The sequence below is a fragment of the Habropoda laboriosa genome, unplaced genomic scaffold (genome assembly GCF_001263275.1).
Source record: "Habropoda laboriosa isolate 0110345459 unplaced genomic scaffold, ASM126327v1 scaffold561, whole genome shotgun sequence".
Classification (NCBI taxonomy): Eukaryota; Metazoa; Arthropoda; class Insecta; order Hymenoptera; family Apidae; genus Habropoda; species Habropoda laboriosa.
In genome coordinates this window covers 374,945-393,209 of record NW_017100686.1, presented here as the reverse complement: position 1 = coordinate 393,209, position 18,265 = coordinate 374,945, and the positions used below count along the sequence as shown (strand labels likewise).

Sequence of the window (18,265 nt, the reverse complement as noted above, 5' to 3'; positions counted from 1 at the left end):
ATTGCTTATACGAGAAGCAGAATTCTCGTTAATTGGGAAACCGTGTCAGATAAAATAATAGGAAGCCTGTATATATGGGGTGATTCGAAATTGCTCGTAACTCTACTCGATGTATGAAGCAAAAGTTGCCTGATTTCAAGGGGCACATATGTTACAATAATTGTCTTTTCCTGCATTCTTCTTACACATCACGTAGAATGTAAAAAACGAGATCGAGTAAAAGATGTTTGTATCATTTTTCAAGTAAACTCGGATTGGGACGCGGCAGTCGATGGTATTCTAGCGAAAAACGGCGGGATTGAAGGCTACTACACGCTGGGTGCGGGTGCAAGATGCAATATCGACGAAAGATCAACGTTCCGTTGTAAATTCAACACCGATCTTCAGCTGGGCATGGGTCTGCAACAGAAACTCGACGAGAATATCACGCTGAGCTTATCCTTCAACATCGACTGCGCTAATGTGACGAGAGGAGGTCATAAAGTTGGCCTAGCCATTGAGATCGAGGCGTAAAACGTTCGACCAATGTGAACGTTCCGATGGATTCTTTTTTTTTTGTAATAATACTCTTTCACGTCTGGTATTTTCTTTTCACTTCTTTCTCACGTACGTAATTCTCACTGTCTTGATTTTAAACAACGTCTATTACGTTCATATTAAAATAGTATATTCCGAATTTGTCGAGAGATCACACACACACACTCTCTCTCTCTGTCGTCTGTTAGAATTGTAACGATGGCGAAGTTATTAATATCACGCTAAATGTAAAATTAGTAATAAATTTGACAGGATGAAATCTATATATTACGGCAAATATATTAGTAATCTCTGTGTAAAAGTTACATTCAATTTGTTCATTTTCTTCCAGCAGAAAAAGTTGTTTTAAGCTTAGAGATGACGAATGCACGAAGATACATAAGTATATTGCTGTTCGTAAATATTAGGTGTAGAAATGAATTTTTTCCGATTTTTTTTTTTGGGTATAATCAAAGTTTTATTTAAAAATAATGAAAACAGATCATAAATCGAAATAATTTCCATTATTATCGATTTATCCTTTTGCCATTTTTCTGGAAGCTTGTAAATACCATCGCGATAGGAACTCGGTGGTTTTGAAACAATTATAATAATATTAGAAAATTATTAGAAAATAATTTGATTTATTAACATTGTAAAATTTCCTAAATTCAAATTCCAAAGCTTCAGTATCGTCTCTTTTTCTTTTTTCTTTTTCTTACAAGCAGTAGTAGTAGTAGATTGTGATTAAACGTCGAATAAACTGCCTGAAAATATTATCAAGAATGACGCTTTTATACGAGATATACCTAACAGAATCGGCGGTAAATTAAAGGTCATTGAACCGATGCATGTAAATCAATGCTGCCCAGCAATGGTGCTCTTCTCATGCGCCTGCTTGCGCATCTAATTGTTTTTTTTTCTGCGCAGAATACCTACGTTCTTAATCAGGGAAACCATAGCTGTGAGCTTCCTCGATCGTAGAGAAGCTTTTTAGCTATGGCTGCTTCTTTGGCTATCGTGGCAATTTCATTGATGATGCAGATTGAAACTCCTGGATTTGCATAGCACTAACATAGACAATAAGCACTTACTCTGTGCCGTGGAACTGCTGGCATGCTACTAGTCCTTCCACGATATTGCCTTGGCCCAGGCATCCGGGCGGTAAACGTTGAACCGCTGACTGATCCAGCTGGACTGGTCGGACTTGGACCACCTGGACTCGTCCGTGGATTCAAATGAGACGAGGAGGAAACTGTCAAAGGGCTTATCGCTGGTGTTTTCGTAGGACTCTTCAATGAAGGCGTTAAATGACCCCATGGGCCGGCTTCTGCTTGCAGAAACCTATTGTTTTGAGGAAAGAATCTCCTATAAATTATTCCTATAGTTCGTACAGGGAAAGGTAAGAATCGCCCTGGAACTGAAACGTTCAGTTGGGGTAGAACGAGATATTTATATCATATTTGGATAGACGATATTTGTCTATATTATTATACTTAAATACATTTATTCTTAATTACTTATATATTATTACATATTAGACCCTCCCCCCCTACATGTAGAAATAAATAATGACATATAGAAATTTTTTTTTTCTAACCGTTGGGGCGGTCACCCATCTTAACATTAGTCGCGAGGAATGCAGCTTGACTTGGAAAAGCTACCGACGAGTCACCCTACCCAGTCCCCATTTCTCCCACGATAAAAGAACTGCGTTCTTATATTATTTAAAGTTAGAATAATTATAGTAAATTTACTACAGTCATTTGACATAAAATAGTCACTTCTAAGTCACACGGCGTTACAAAGGGTTAAATTAAAATCTACGATTGAATCGAAATATTATACGATCGAATAAAAAGCCAGAATAAATTCAATTATTTCGACGAACCACTTCTGCATGTTATTCAATGAAGAACAGTATCGTACACAGGACAACCGACAATTTAAAATTTACGAGCACGCGAACAACTCTTCAGCCTCTTCACTTTTCTCATTTTCCCTTCTCTTGCTTTCTTTGCACGATCCTTCGTCTTTTCGATATTAACTCCAGGACAGCAGGATAAGTGAGAGATATTACTGTACAGTAGGGAACCTGAAAATATTGGGTCGAGTTGGGATGGAAATTTTTTCCGGGATCGGGACGGGTTCCCGAAAATTTCGAGTTTTCCGAAAATGTCGGGATTCCCGGGAGAGACGGGATTCTGAAAAGTGTCGGGATTCCCGAAAGTGTCGCAATTAAATAAGTAAAAACTTTTTTCACAGTGCGCTGTTTGCAAAATTACAACGATAAATATGTAAAATTGACGATTTTCAATCACATCGTTATATACCTGTGCAAGTCTGGAGTTGGCCTGGCAACCGCTATGCTGGAGCTGCGTCGTCTGGAAGGAGTTGGCGATTTTTGGCTATCAACGCTCGAATGTCCTTGGAATCCTGTCAAAGAGGTGCGATGCAGGCGAACTTCGATCTCGCTGCTTCGCCTCTGAAAGGCCCTCTTACTCCATCGTCTACTCTTTGAGTCATATTCCGAAGTCTCCTGCTGCTTTCTGAAAGGACCGCGATGACTTAGCAAAAAGCCTTAATTGCTAATTTATTTTCGTCACCGGATCGAGCTATTTTAACAAGAGCCAGGTCAAGTGTTGGGGTGCAATTCAGATTGCAAGCGATTTTTTTTTCGTGAAAGGAGGAGGATAGAGCTTACTAGCCAGAATTTTTATCGAGCTAACATTTCTCTTAGATAGTAGATTCAAATGTTTTATCGGCAATTATATTAGGTCATCCCATAAGTTCGTGTCGAATTTTATAATTTAGATATCTCATTCCACAACTTTTTCCTATTTCTTTTTTTCTTTTTTGATAAGACCATTATTCCTTGAATTTTCATTAAAATATTTCTCTTTCGGCACGAATTTAGGACAAAAACATAACTCCATTGAAATTAAACACTTGTATCTAAAATAATTTCCATAATACTCGATACACTTTTGTAAACTGTCTTTTTTTCTGCGATTTTTCTTCTGCGGAGCAAATCTACCGCAAAAAAAAAAGAGACTCGAGTGTATATAAAAATTCGAATTTCAAGGTTCTTCTCTTCAGGAAGCTCGAGATATTTAGGCGGGAGTGAAATTTGGCGCTAAATCATGCGGTGTGTTTTTTCCCGCGGAAATGCAAATTTCACCGAGTAGCTACCACGTTCGCTATTGAACTTCGCATGATTAGAATCTTCGAGTGCCTGCAGCCTTCCTGCTGCGTCTTTAAGTCAAAATTAGCCGTGACCGTGTATTAAACCTTCCTAAACATTGTTATCTTTGACTCGCTCCTAACCTAACCTGACTTTATCTTCGTTTCTCTATTGTTAGTTTAAATTCTAAAGTCCATCCCTCTGACTTATTGCTGATTTCTACAACTTTCTTATATAGTACTCGTCTAAAATTTAAATTAGCTTAAATCGTTGTACTCTTGTTTTTAGTCATCCAACCTGAGACCATAAGTCATATGGATCGTTTATTACGAAAGTGGTGTAAGTCTATTTTTCAAATGTTTGCATTTCAGTCGATTCAAAAATACTGATAAATTCTACTAAGTTTCCTAAAGTTTCTACGAATTTAAATATATGTAAATTCATTGTACAAATGATTTTTATGAGAATTAAATTAAAACCATATTTTCTTGGGGATCATAAATGGACTTACACCATTTTCATAATTTAAGAAATTGCAGTCCTTGTACAATCGATGAACTTATTTTATCGCCATACAATCCCCTCAACTAAATAGTATACTTGTGCGATAGTGTGAAAACTTGCATCTGCGAGTTTGAGAAAAGTGTTAGATCCAAGGATTGGACAATTCCGAAGTGCTCACGCGTAGACCATCGCAGTACATACTTACAATATATGTATACAAGGTGTACGGCAACAGGTGGGAGAAATTTGAAGAGGCGATTCCGCACAACAAAAAGTAAAGCAGAAGATAAGAATAAAAAACTTGCGAATTCAGCTTCATTTTCCAGTTATCAACAGTTCGAAGTAAATCTAAGCCTATCTAACATCTAACGAATAATATGGAACATCGCGATACAATAAGAGAAGTGAGTAATTCTGAAAATTAATGGACCAAATGGTTACTAAATAATCTTACTCCCTTCGCTATGGAAAATAATGCTGTGACATTGAAACGTCCGTTTACAAAGCCACAGCGAAATGTATTCATACACATAGATATATGAAATATTAATCGAGATTATTAGCGAAGTTGATCAATGAAAATTAGTATCTCGTGACAAACAGCGCGCGCCATAACTCCATTCTGTTCCGCTCGAAACCTCAAGATTAATCTAGCTGTCGAGTATCGAGTTGACATGAAATTGCTTTACAGTGTAACCCTGTATCTAAAAGTCTTCTGCACGAAATAGGGGCTTCGGTATCGTCCCGTATGAAACACCGTCTTTGCACGTGTATTTTCAGCACTTGGACGAATTCAGACGTGAAAAGGGAACGAAACACGGCAGACGAAATACGAGATATATACACGTACATATGTAACTGCGCGGTCAAATTCTGATGCTCCCCGTCAAATAAATCATTTCTGCACTGTTTGCGAATACTTTATTTACATTTTCACCGGGAACAATCGGTCGGATACTAAAATGCCTCGAAATAGCGTACAGGGAAAACAATTTCAGATACATATTTTTAGAAAATAAAACTATCCTTGAGTCAGTGCATAATTAAATGAAATATTTCATTTCAACGCTGTGTACGTAATACGAAGTGTGATATAAAAGGTAATTCAAGTGGAGTTTAGAAACATTTCATAAATTAGGAGATTATAAATTTCATTAATTTCCGAACTCGTGTGTTATATAACCTCTTTAAAGATTGTCCATCTATATTTATTATACCTTCGTTAAACAGATGTAATAACGAAATCAATGTATTATACAGAGTGCCTCAGTTACTTTTCGATCAAATTTTGTCTGTGTTTTATGGGTATAAAAGGAACAGATTAGTACATCTAGCTTGTTTATGCGAGCTGTGTTTACGTTTTGAGGTCGTTCAAGGTGTTGAATGTAACGTCTGCCAGTGACTATCCTCGTCTTGTATCATAGTTACCATTCCCCTCGTATTTCGTATTTTTAACAAAGCTTGAAACATATGTTTATGTAACATTTCTTTTCTTACTTATACCCTATAGAATATAATGAGAAATTCAGACTCCCTGTAGACATGTACGTGTATTATTCGTAGAAAACAAAAAATAAGGAATATATATTACAAATATTTTTTTTACAAAATTCAACTGTTTACTTGTAATTTTTCCGTTACATATATCTTTCACAAATCGATCTGTTGCGTGTATATAGCCTACACTTTGCTTATTGTTTATTACAAGTCACGTAAGATTGGAGATAAGATTGAACTAAAGTTACCAGTAGATGATCGATATTAATATTTGAAAATACTTAGTTTATTTACCTGGGAATCAATTTATCTTCCAGCATGTTGGCCAGGTCGTCCGAGTCTTCGTTGAGAGCGGTGAAAAAATCTTGGAATTTTTTGCAGAAACTGTTGGTTGGGTTGCTGGTGTGCATGGAAATCTGATCCAGAAAGAAATGTTTCTTTACGGTTTCATGATGTTCCGGTACGGTTGATGTTGCCATATAGTATCCCGAATACGACAATCGAGTGCTTTAACTGTGTAACGGTTTCGCTCGTTTCAATTTTTCCAAAACATTCACTTCGATGCTCTTCATTTAGAACGCAATTCACTGCCTCGTGATAATTCACAATTCACACCACCTTCGGAACTTTTCGAACTACCTGTACGTGGATTGCGTGAAGGAAAGAGAAATAAGGACATCAACATGTTTGTATTTAATTAAATTTGAAAATCTCGTCGACGAATATTCTCACGTAAACGTCGAAACGAATCGAGAGAAATATTCTTCGGGTAATCACGTAACAGGATATTCAATATGTGTCTTTTAAGTTTAATTGTCTTTCGGACGAATGTTAAAGAAGTTGTTTAATTATCGAAAACGAAGCTTCATTTCTACACGTGGATTAAGAGCAATTTTGATGAAACGTTTCACTTATTCTTTTCAAGGAAACACTGTTCGTCAGTGGACGCAACAAGAGCATAAAACATTCATTAGCTGACGGAACAGGAAAAAAGAGACGGTCTCACGCTGTTTCTGTGTAGACTACGGCACGCGACGTTTGCTTCGTCCCGAGGAAGCTGTGCTGAAAACTGAAGCTAGCACGATTGTCGCGCGTCGTTCTAGCTTCACTAGATGCATGTAACTCGCACATGCGCCGACTCGTCTTCAAAGCTCCCTCGAAACAGCGATAACTCGGTGAAAGGTGATCGTTCGTTCTAGCCTCCATGACCATTTTCGATTTTCTTGCGTTTCTCGCGATTATCGTACATTTAAAAAATTAACAACTCGAATAGACGTAAACTGTTCCTCTGTGAACGTTTTCATTAAAGGATCGACGAGAAACGACGTAAACAGACTTGTAAGATTAGATAAATCTCGTTTCAACAAATAAATGGAGCGCGCTTGCTTCATTTTATTAAAACCAGGCTTCGTGTCAAAGATACTTACAATTCGTTGGGGGCTGAATTGATCGATGCTCGTCACTTTAGCTTCTATTGTCCCGTGGAAAGTTCTCAAGCGAATCTTTTGTCTTTTTTTACGCTTGCAAAATAGAGTTGCTCTCTCAAAATAGAAGCCTGATACAGCGACGAGCAGAATGTATTTCAGAAAGTGTCCGAATAATAAAAACCTTACTAATTCGTAATTCAAATTGTATTTGAACGCAAAATTTATTAGCACACCGCATTTTATGCTTGTGTAACTATAGAATACATTTATTCAGTTTCAACATATTTTCCAATCATTTTTGGCGCATCAATTGAGAAAAATGTGAGCGTTATAGTGTTAAACAGTGCAATCGAGGGCAATACAGGTCGAATGCAGTAAAACGAGTGTGAACCAGGACACGTTACTCGAAAATGCACAAATTCTCCAAAACTTGGTCTTCGAGGATTTCTAGGTATCGAAGTGTCGCGATTGGCCCTTACCTCCGGCAGTTTCGTCGGCGCCAACTGGGGGATTCCCAGTGCCTAGACTTTGTTAAGTACGTGTCAGTGGGGAGGCTGGGAGGCGCTCGGTATTTTGCCTACTTATGTTACCCTTCCATTTAAAAAGCTCGAGTTCAACGTGAGTGCTCTCAGTGCAAATCACTCAACTTTCTCATCAGACAAACTGATCTTCACGACAGGAACTTCATCTCTTACTTCATCAAAGCGCGAATTCTTATTCTTTCCTCATCTTCTCTCTCTTCACCCCTATTGTCTCTCTCCCTTAGGTATCTCTACAAACTTATGCTTGTATTTTATACTCATCTCTTATGTTGCAGGTTTCTTTGAAAGTTTTTATTGAAAATTTTTTATTTTATTTAATTATTTTCTTTGATCTTCTATATTGCGCTATCCTTTCTATTATGACAAAAATCACGAGTTACAAAATTCCTAACACAGGTAACCAAGTTCATGGATTTTGGTCCACGCTAATATATAAGTTCAGAATAGTGTGTATGTACTTTTCGTATATTTAAGTGGTTACAAGTTTCCCGCAAGACTGGCAATAATTCAACATTGATCGTCACATTCAACAATATAAGGTGGCGCACACTCGCTGTGTTTGATTCCGAAAGAATACACAGGGTGTGGTTTCATAGGTTTCGGATCATACTTAGGTCCAGGAGAGCGGCAATGTATTTTTTCATCGGGTCGATCAGCTAGGCTATACATCGGCGGTCTTAATTTCACTGGTGCGTCATTATAGAGACGAGGTCCTGGTGTGCCAGCACATTTTAAACCAGCTAATCGTTGTCCTCTATAAAATACACCAAGATTATTTCTAATTCTAATTACAACTTTATAACGCGACTAGTTTAAAAAAAAAAACTCGGTGAATACTGATCATCTTCTTCATCACTATTCATGAAATGAACATATTAAACAGCGATAATTTTTCATTGAATTTTTCTTCCCAGAATTATCATTCTTTGACTGTTTCACTCGTGTTGCACACATGAATGCGTAATATAATTAATACTTGCATATAAAAAGCTGGTCCTGGTATAGGTAATTTTACGTTGTACGGTCCTGGCGTGAAACAGAGATTTCTATGTTTAGTTCTGGATTTGATCGTAAAAGCTGGTGCTCTTGGTGATGGTAACAAATATTTTGGGCCAGGAGTGCAAGAAGTATCTAGCAAAAAGAAACAATCCTGATATAGTTCGTTACTTTTAATGGACACTATTTAAAATCTATAATTTCCACTATTTTACGTTACAATTATGATCGCAGTGAGAACTGAAAAAAACACCGTGGTCGGGTGTATTACAGTTCGAAGGAGCAGAAAATGTAGAGAAAACTGTGTAGTGTCGGTTGCGGTTGGAGGAGGGAATTAAAGTAGAATCCCTTTTGTGAAAAACTGATGAGCAGCGTTTGCTGCGACTTGTACAGCGTGACGAGCACTTTAGAACTATTTGCATGCGACTGTTTCGCAGAAAGGAAGATCTAAGGAAGAGAGGGTGGAGTGACACAGATATAAATATGGAAACAAGAGGAGCGAAAAGTGTTTTGGACCAGGATACAGCTAAGGAGTAATAAAGAGACGATATTCCCGTAAAAATGGTAGATAACAGAATTTCCAAATAATTTGAATCTTTAACTTTTTCAATACTTCAATCTGCAAGTCGTTAAAAAATATTGCAACAACTTGGAAACACCCGCAATAAAAAAATATAACGACGGACTGCATGATGTATCTGTTTACTGTTAGTTTTTATCGATTATCACCGGTCCTTCGACGATTTCGCGCAGGTAAATTATTGTACACCTATTTTCCACGAACAATGAAAAAGGTGTGTGAAATTATTAGCTCGAGACTCTCGTAGATACGTTTTGAATATTCACGAGTTAATAGCTGTGTTACGAGGCCAAGCAGATCGGCCACGAAACGAATAGATAAGTACTGATAAGGTTCTGCAACTACTGTATTCACGAACGACCCAGTGTATGGTTAACACCGGCAGCTGCACGGATGACGCAGTAGCTTTGTTATCACAAGTAGCTACTAGAATTGTTAGAAAAGGGTTGCTTTACGAAATTGATACACCTCCAGCGGCAATTTATCATTGTCGGTTCCTTTACGAAATTGATGTACCTCGAGGGGCAATTTATCATCGCGGAGTTACTTTTTCTAAGTTTCAACTCTTTTAACCCTTTCAGAACAGATTTTCTTTTTAACAAAGGACACAATAATGTTGTTACTCTTGTGACCTGCTCACTCCGGAATCAAGAATATTGTAGTTACCGACAGATACCGATCGACTTTTTTACTCTCGAAGGAACCGGAAACGGAGGCGGACTTTCAAGCAATCTTTGTACTTATAGGGAACAGTTGCATATAAAAAATGGAAATATTTGGCAAATAGTGAACACGTTTATGAAGTTATTTTTGAGAAGACTGTTTTTAGTCTTCTCAATTTTATGCGTTTCAATTTAGAAAGTCAAGGGGTGTTTGAAATTTCAATACCATAATCGCTGAGAGTTGAATTATTGAATCGTAATTGGTTGAATTTTTCAAATATTTCTCCATTGATTGTTGTTCCTAACTTTTCACATTCTACACAATGAAAGTGGAAAAATAGTAATAGTACCAAAAGTCTTTCCCGCCAATCCAAGTGAAAAACCACCGCGTCTGAGACAATTTGGTAGCAAATATTTTGGCCCTGGTCCTAAACATGGTTGCCCATCAGCGAACCTTTTGCCAAATGTATACGCTGGATTTCGATATTTCGAGGTACAATGTTCTTTATAACCTACAAGTGTTTTAAGCAAATACTTTGGCCCTGGACCTGAAAGAAAAAACAAACTTTTTGAAGAATGCATTGTGTAGAATTAAATTTACCGCCATCTCCGTGTAAAGATAATTTGTATTTAATGTTTTTTGAGTTTATTAGCGAGATACGATGTAACGAAGTGACATTTAATTGTTTACCTCTGATACCGCATGTTAAACTTCCTATTTTTTTGTCCGTTTTAGTTTTTGACGGGGAGTTTTGTTTCGGTGGCATTTTTGTACTGGAGAATTTACATTTCTTCCGAAATTTAAGTGAAATGAAATTTAGATGATATTACATTAACCAGTCCATTTTATACGGAAACAATTGAGTGATCTTTTGCTTCGTTCAATCCTGTAACTCTTAACGTTATAGTGTTAACCTTTTCCTATTGGCGCCTATAGTCGTTCAATAGTAATCGATCACATTATTAATTAATATTATACATCCTCTATTTTACAAATATAAAATACAAAAGACTGGTCAGAAAAGCAAATTTTAGCGGTAAATTAATTCATTAACATCTTTTATACGTAGCGACTATTAAATGCCATAACTTGACCGCAGACAGCGACTACTTTACTTCTGAGTGGCCAACAGTCAAAGGGTTAAACTTCGACTGCAATCGTTCTACTTCCATATTTTTTTCTGCTGCGTGGCAGAGAATGCGTTAAATTAAACGACATACCAAATATACAAAAACGTATATTTAAAATGCATAAAACAAGTTGTACAAATATATATAAAATTGACTTTCACAAATTCGAGAGAATTTTGCAAAAATTGACGAAACAATTAATCTTCGTCCATGTGAGTGATAGGTAAACCTGCGCATTCGCTATGTCTCGTACCAAATGAATACTTAGGTGGATGCCTTCCGGTATTATATCCAGGATAATATCTTGGTCCTGGACCTAAATCTATTTTTGCGATTTCAGTCTTCCACTTCAAACTAAACGCTGGAGAACTGCGTTTTATTAGATCACTTTTTAGATTTGTGTAAGCTGCTGGACCAGGACCAATATGTTCTCGCCTAAGTTCGTGAATACCAGCTCTGCAACATAATCACAGTATGTCAAATATTAAGTCCTACAGTGTCTTATTCTGTTAAAAAAAAATCACGAAGATTGGTTATTTTTGGGGCCTTCAAATGAGAGAAGCTTACAATTTACGTAATTATTTTACATAAAATTGTAAGTTTATGCACGTACATAGAAAAAGCACCTTGAGCTACTTTATCTGGAATTTTTGGTCCTATACAAGTTGGTAAATTGTATGCATTTGGACCAGGCCCAATCTCATCCCATTTTGTTTTAAGCCTAGGTTTAATACTGTAAGCAGGAGGTCGATAATTGTGATTCATGGGTAGACACAGTTCTGGATAATGTGCTCCTGGTCCTGGCCCTAAATCTCGTACTAAAAAGAAGAAGAATTATTCGTTTTTACGAATAAAGATTTAGTTCGACAATCTAGAACGAAACTATTCGTATAAGTAATCCCTTTCTACTTGCGATAATTAAATATAATTGTATTGTAATTAAATTGCTTAGAAATTTTTGTCTTAAACAATTTTCCTTCCTGTTGCTATTTAAATAAATTATACTACAAATTATAAATTACACTAATAAATTATACTGTCTGTTTATTTAAATGTATCGATATAAATATGCACCACCTTTAAACGGTGCACGACCAGCTATTGTGTATGCAGGAAGACTGTCCACTCCATAATTTGATAGTTTTGAAATATTATATCGCGGCCCAGGTCCAATACTTTGTACACGAATTTCTGTACGAGGCCTCATTGTATAGGCTGGTCTTCGAGATAAACAATGACCTTCATATCCAACTAATGTCCGTAATTTATATACAGGAGCAGGACCTATACGTATACTTACATTAATATTATATGCATGCTTACTAAAACGACAGTAGAAAATACATCAGCAATTTAGAGATATAAATCGTATATTATTGCAACAATTTTTTGAAATACTTTAAATGAAAAACAGTACAGGACAATTTGTCTTATCACCGTATCTTTTTCTTGTAAGTGGTAATAATATATTCAATCTATTGTGCTGTTCCTAAAAAGAGCAGTGTAACATTTCTTTTTCTGTATACTTCATAAGAAAAATGCTAGCTGATAATATGAACACCTTATATTATTCATATTTACATACAATATATCTGTACATATAAAATAAAATTTGTATAATGTTTAATGTATATAAAAAATTTTATTAAATCCTCCTAATAGAAATAAAATGCATTTTACCGTTACCGGTATGAAAAATATTTATTAATGTAAACTAATTTACTGGAAATAGCGTCGATATAAAAAAATTCTTATTTTACTGATATAAGCTGAATTTATACATATATTTCTGTCCTACATTTCGAGAAATCTTACCTTTTATCATACAACTTAACAACTTTGATTTATTCTTATTCTCCATTTTCGCTAACGAAGAATATATAAAGTTACAACATAATACAAAATAAAAATAAAAATCATTAATGGCTTGAAACTGCATAAAAATGTGAAAACTATATTCAGAGTATTTAAAATAGTTAAATACTCGGAAATAAAACTAAAAATTTTTCTTTCATATATTATCTTACAACATTATCCAGCATTATAAATAAAATTTATAATTCGTAGAAAATTTTACTGTTATAATACATTATTCGTTCTTTTATTAAATTTTGTAGGAAAAGAGGATTGATAAATATTTGAACAATTTATTAATATAATTTATTAAGCTTACAGTATGTAAACGATACATTTCTTCACACGAATATACAACATATGAAAATGAAGGACCCAAGGAAGAATCGAACCCGCGACATTCTGTCGCAAGCCGGAACTCTATGCCCACACATAGCCCACGCAAGCACTTACCTATCGACGCCCGTAATTAACTGACTTTGCTAAAAAGGGTAAGTGACATGTGAGAACAGCCAAATGTCCTGAACAAAAAGATACTAGGTGCCACATTAAATATTGTATAAGTATTAAAATAATCAGTAGTGCGTGATAAATGTAGTAATAAATAATTAATTGATTTATATTCATACAAATCTATTCTATATGTCTATTCATTTATGACATAGCACATAATAAAATAACTTCTTTATTACACATTGTTTATTAATAGAAAGTTAGTGAATTGGTAACAAAACTTACAAAGAATAAAATCATTTTTATTTGAATCAATAATGACGTAGTGTACCACGTCTAATTGCTGGTTGTCGATTTGGTGGTGTTATTGATATATCCAAATAATCACCAATTGTAAACCTAATTACATAAATACATAAAATTATTCCATTTATTTTAAAACTGTCTTTATTTAATAAAAAACACATACCTTGCTTGGGCAAGTGTTTTATTATCATCTGCACCCTTTTGTCCTGAACAAGTAACACCTATTTCACGCATACGGTATCCAGAATTTCGAAGTTCTGGTGTTACTAGTGAAAAGTCAAAGTATGTGCCTTTACTTCTAGCATCTGGATTTACTTCTTTAACTAATCCTGTAATTTCCCTTAATGTTGCATCCATCCTGTGAATCAAGTCAATAAAGATTATAGTTAATTTGACACTTATAAATATATATTTTTACTTTTTGTACAGGTTTTAGAATATTAATAAACACGTCGTTTTTTTTATACATGAATACTAATAAAAAATATTACCATGTATATATTTGTAATTCATTTGAAGGAACGTTTCCTCTACTGTATTCCATTATATTGTGATGTCGGCCTGTATTGCAAAATACTCGTAGTAAAAGTGGACATGTCTAAAAATAATCAACATCACAAACAATTTACATAGAAGTATAAAATAATTACTTAATGCAAAAAATAAAGTAAATTTTTTAGTAATATGAAGTTATACTACATACTTTTTCTCTGTCTATCGGCTTTTCTGGTAATTGTTTTTCATCTACTACCATAGATTCTATTGCTGATGTCATATTTGTAATTATTATGAAAATGTAATAATAAAATAATAGCAACTGTATATATATATTATTACGAAAAACTACTGTGATGACATTTTCATTCGCACAACTTTAGTTAGGTTATTTCCGTGCAAATTTGAAAAGCAGCGGAAGAAAGAACACAGACGAAATATAAGATAGATTTATCATTCAATGTAAATTTTTGTCGTACCGTCCGGGTGCTACGCAAACCCCATTACCAGACGTTATCGATTCAATATTAAATAATGTAACAGCGCTACTAAATGATAAGAATTGCAATGAAATAACGCGATAGTCCACTGCTAAAAATCGGGATCGATTTGTTGATAATTACTGTCAATTACATTGTCCAACCACAGACGAGTTACATGATAGACCTAACATCTTATGGGACTTTGTGTCCGTGGCACTGAGGCCGAGAAGCCCCGTACCATTTTCGTGTCGCTCCCAACGTTACCAATTAGGCATAAAATAAGATAACAACATTAGTTTTTGTTGGTATTAGAACTAAACATAACTATGAAATTACAAATAAGGTATATTTATAAACTATACTTCTAAATAAATGTATAATATATACATTAGATTAAATTTTGAGATTTCTTCGATTTTTTCGATTATTACGCGTTCTTAACGATATCCTTAACTTACAATTAGTTTATATTCCTTTTCGCTATTCCTTTCATTGCTAACACACGGTACTGTTGCTATCCTTGTATAACCCTATACCTTTCCTTGTTTTACTCATGTAACATCTAGAGAATCGTCAAAAATGAAATATTATCATGTTAGTTGATTTTAAAAAATGGAGTACTTCGTATTATTCGCTTTTAATAATAGTTATTGTAAATTAGAGCATAAATGCATGTAGTAAGAGTATAAATTGATACTTATAGTAAAAGTTTTAATTGCTTTAACATTACCAATGTGTAGATAATAAACTAAAGTTTCTGGTTTACTTTCAAATACTTTAATTATAGAATAAGTAATGTTTCCTGTTAAATAACAATTTAGATGGTTGTTCATAATTGTTGTAAGTCTTAAATAAAATTATTGTATGCTTTAACTTCATGAAACAGCTTCATATACTGCTATTTCATTGAATGAATCACTGTATTCGGTAGATTAGCTAGAAATTGTTTATAACTTTTATTAAATATTAGAAAAATTAATGTTCTTTTCGTATGAATTACAGGTAGACTTTCCAGGACATCGGAGAAATCAAGGAAAAGACTTAAACATCAGGGAAAACAAAGAAATGCAATTATTTGATAATAAATCAATTATTTATTGTAAAATTATTGTATAAAATGTATATTACAAAAGGTTACAATATACCAGTACTGTTTTACAGCATTTTACAGTCTATTTACTTCTTCCACCTATTTATAATTTCTACTTATTTACCATAAGTATCAATTTTAAACTGTTTACTAGATGCATTTATGCTCTAATTTACAATAACTATTATTAAAAACGAATAGTATGAAAAATTTCTATTTTAAAAATCAAATAACCTGTTAATATTTCATTTCTGACGATTCTCTCGATGTTACATGAGTAAGACAAGGAAAGGAATAGCGGTAGACAAGGATAGCAACAGTACCGCGTGTTAGACAAGGAAAGAAATAGGGGTAGATAAGGATAGCATTAGTACCATGTGTTAGACAAGGAAAGGAATAGCGGCAGACAAGGATAGCAACAGTACCCTGTGTTAGACAAGGAAAGCAATAGGGATAGACAAGGACAGGAAAAAAGTGGAGAACGAGACTAACGCCATCTCGCGTTTGGCTTCGCGAAGTAACGATTTGTTAATAGGATAACAGAATATAAACAGAGGTATCAGACAAGGAAAGCACTAGTGTGCGACAAGGACAGAGAGAGAACGCTTCCTATTGGCTGAGGGCACCCAAGCTCGACCAACCACGGGCTAAACCAAGTCGGTCCGTGAAAAATCATTAATAACTCATTAATTACGATGATTCTGTGAACTTTTAGAATTGAAGAATGAAGAGTGAACCTTCAGCAACTTTCCCATATAGTTTTTAATGCTCTAAACCCTTTCGATAATTAGTTATTAACAATTTTAGTACGTGATGTCGGGAACGATACCGCATACCGTCAAGTATCTTTGCGGTTTTTCAATAATTTCATAGCTTTCTGCTAAATTCGCATGTAAATAACTATACGCATCCGAAAGGCAACACCTTTAGCTACATTCTTTTGTAAGTTTCATTAACATATTCGGTTTAGTTTAGGAGTTATTAAACATTATAGGGGACAGTCTCCTATTCGTCGTACTCGAGTGTAGTCAACTGTAATAAAAAATTGCGAATATCTATGAATCTATCTATAAATTGTGAACTTTTAGGATTGAAGAATGAAGAGTGGGTCTTCAGAAACTTTCACATATAGTTTTTAGTGCGCTAGACCTCTTCAATAATTAGTTATTAATAATTTCAGTACGTGATGTCGGGAACGATACCGCATACCGTCAACTATCTTTGCAGTTTTTCAATAATTTCATAGCTTTCTACTAAATTCTCGTGCAAATAACCATATGCGACTGAAAGGCAACACCTTCAGCTACATTCTTTTGTAAGTTTCATTAACATATTCGCTTTAGTTTAGGAGTTATTAATCATTATAGGGGACAGTCTCCTATCAGTCGTACGCGAGTGTAGTCAATTGTTATAAAAAATTGCGAATATCTATGAATCTATCTATGAATTGTGAACTTTTAGGATTGAAGAATGAAGAGTGAACCTTTAGTAACTTTCCTATATAGTTTTCAATGATCTAAACCCTTTCAATAATTAGTTATAAACAATTTTAGTACGTGATGTCGGGAACGATACCGCATACCGTCAAGTATCTTTGCGGTTTTTCAATAATTTCATATCTTTCTGCTAAATTCGCATGGAAATAACTATACGCATACGAAAGGAAACACCTTTAGCTACATTCTTTTGTAATTTTTATTAATATATTCCTTATACTTTGATAGTTATTTAACATTCTTTGGGTCAGTATTACAATCGTCGCATTGAAGCGTAACATATTTTCGTTATTTCTATCGATATACGTAACTAATTGTGGACTTAAAGGCATGAAGAATGTAGAATGGACTTTTATCTATATTGTGCAATGAGTTTGGTTGCTCTAAGTTATGTGGTTTATTAGATATTAGCAATTGTTGAAAACAGTTAACTATACTCTTATACTATGTATAGGGAACACTCTCATATAATGTTTAATAACTCCTAAACTAAACCGAATATGTTAATGAAACTTACAAAAGAATGTAGCTAAAGGTGTTGCCTTTCGGATGCGTATGGTTATTTGTACGAGAATTTAGTAGAAAGTTACGAAATTATTGAAAAACTGCAAAGATACTTGACGGTATGCGGTATCGTTCCCGACATCACGTACTAAAATTGTTAATAACTAATTATTGAAAGGGTTTAGATCATTAAAAACTATATGTGAAAGTTTCTAAAGATCGACCCTTCATTCTTCAATCCTAAAAGTTCAAAATTCATAGATAGATTCATAGATATTCGCAATTGTTTATAACAGTTGACTATACTCGAGTACGACGGATAGGAGACTGTCCCCTATAATGATTAATAACTCCTAAACTAAAGCGAATATGTTAATGAAACTTACAAAAGAATGTAGCTGAAGGTGTTGCCTTTCAGTCGCATATGGTTATTTGCACGAGAATTTAGTAGAAAGCTATGAAATTATTGAAAAACTGCAAAGATAGTTGACGGTATGCGGTATCGTTCCCGACATCACGTACTAAAATTGTTAATAACTAATTATT

General features: G+C 34.6%; 4 protein-coding genes across 4 annotated transcripts in view; all 4 read right to left on the bottom strand.

Annotated features, from left to right (window-relative positions):
- Positions 1 to 6,398, bottom strand: part of LOC108576902 — a 15,903-nt gene extending 9,505 nt beyond the window's left edge. The window contains exons 1-3 of the mRNA XM_017939975.1: positions 5,996 to 6,398; positions 2,850 to 3,065; positions 1,611 to 1,860 (exon numbers count right to left, since the gene is read on the bottom strand). Of these exons, the coding sequence (XP_017795464.1) occupies positions 1,611 to 1,860; positions 2,850 to 3,065; positions 5,996 to 6,180 (651 nt within the window). The 5' untranslated portion in view covers positions 6,181 to 6,398. The remainder of the gene's footprint in view (positions 1 to 1,610; positions 1,861 to 2,849; positions 3,066 to 5,995) is intronic.
- Positions 6,399 to 8,177: 1,779 nt separating this feature from the next.
- On the bottom strand, positions 8,178 to 10,675 carry LOC108576873 (outer dense fiber protein 3-like). Its single transcript, XM_017939935.1, has 4 exons — positions 10,600 to 10,675; positions 10,259 to 10,456; positions 8,647 to 8,801; positions 8,178 to 8,477 (listed from the first exon to the last, which is right to left on the bottom strand). The coding sequence occupies exons 1-4, from the start codon at positions 10,673 to 10,675 to the stop codon at positions 8,178 to 8,180; spliced, it is 729 nt and encodes a 242-aa protein (XP_017795424.1).
- A 561-nt stretch (positions 10,676 to 11,236) lies between these two features.
- LOC108576924 (outer dense fiber protein 3-like) lies at positions 11,237 to 12,900 on the bottom strand. The gene is made up of 4 exons (XM_017939999.1): positions 12,855 to 12,900; positions 12,117 to 12,323; positions 11,653 to 11,857; positions 11,237 to 11,495 (listed from the first exon to the last, which is right to left on the bottom strand). Exons 1-4 carry the CDS (start codon positions 12,898 to 12,900, stop codon positions 11,237 to 11,239), a joined length of 717 nt encoding a protein of 238 aa, XP_017795488.1.
- A 757-nt stretch (positions 12,901 to 13,657) lies between these two features.
- LOC108576872 (histone deacetylase complex subunit SAP18) lies at positions 13,658 to 14,521 on the bottom strand. Its single transcript, XM_017939934.1, has 4 exons — positions 14,356 to 14,521; positions 14,144 to 14,250; positions 13,816 to 14,010; positions 13,658 to 13,745 (listed from the first exon to the last, which is right to left on the bottom strand). The coding sequence occupies exons 1-4, from the start codon at positions 14,425 to 14,427 to the stop codon at positions 13,658 to 13,660; spliced, it is 462 nt and encodes a 153-aa protein (XP_017795423.1). The 5' UTR covers positions 14,428 to 14,521.
- Between the last annotated feature and the right edge of the window lie 3,744 nt (positions 14,522 to 18,265).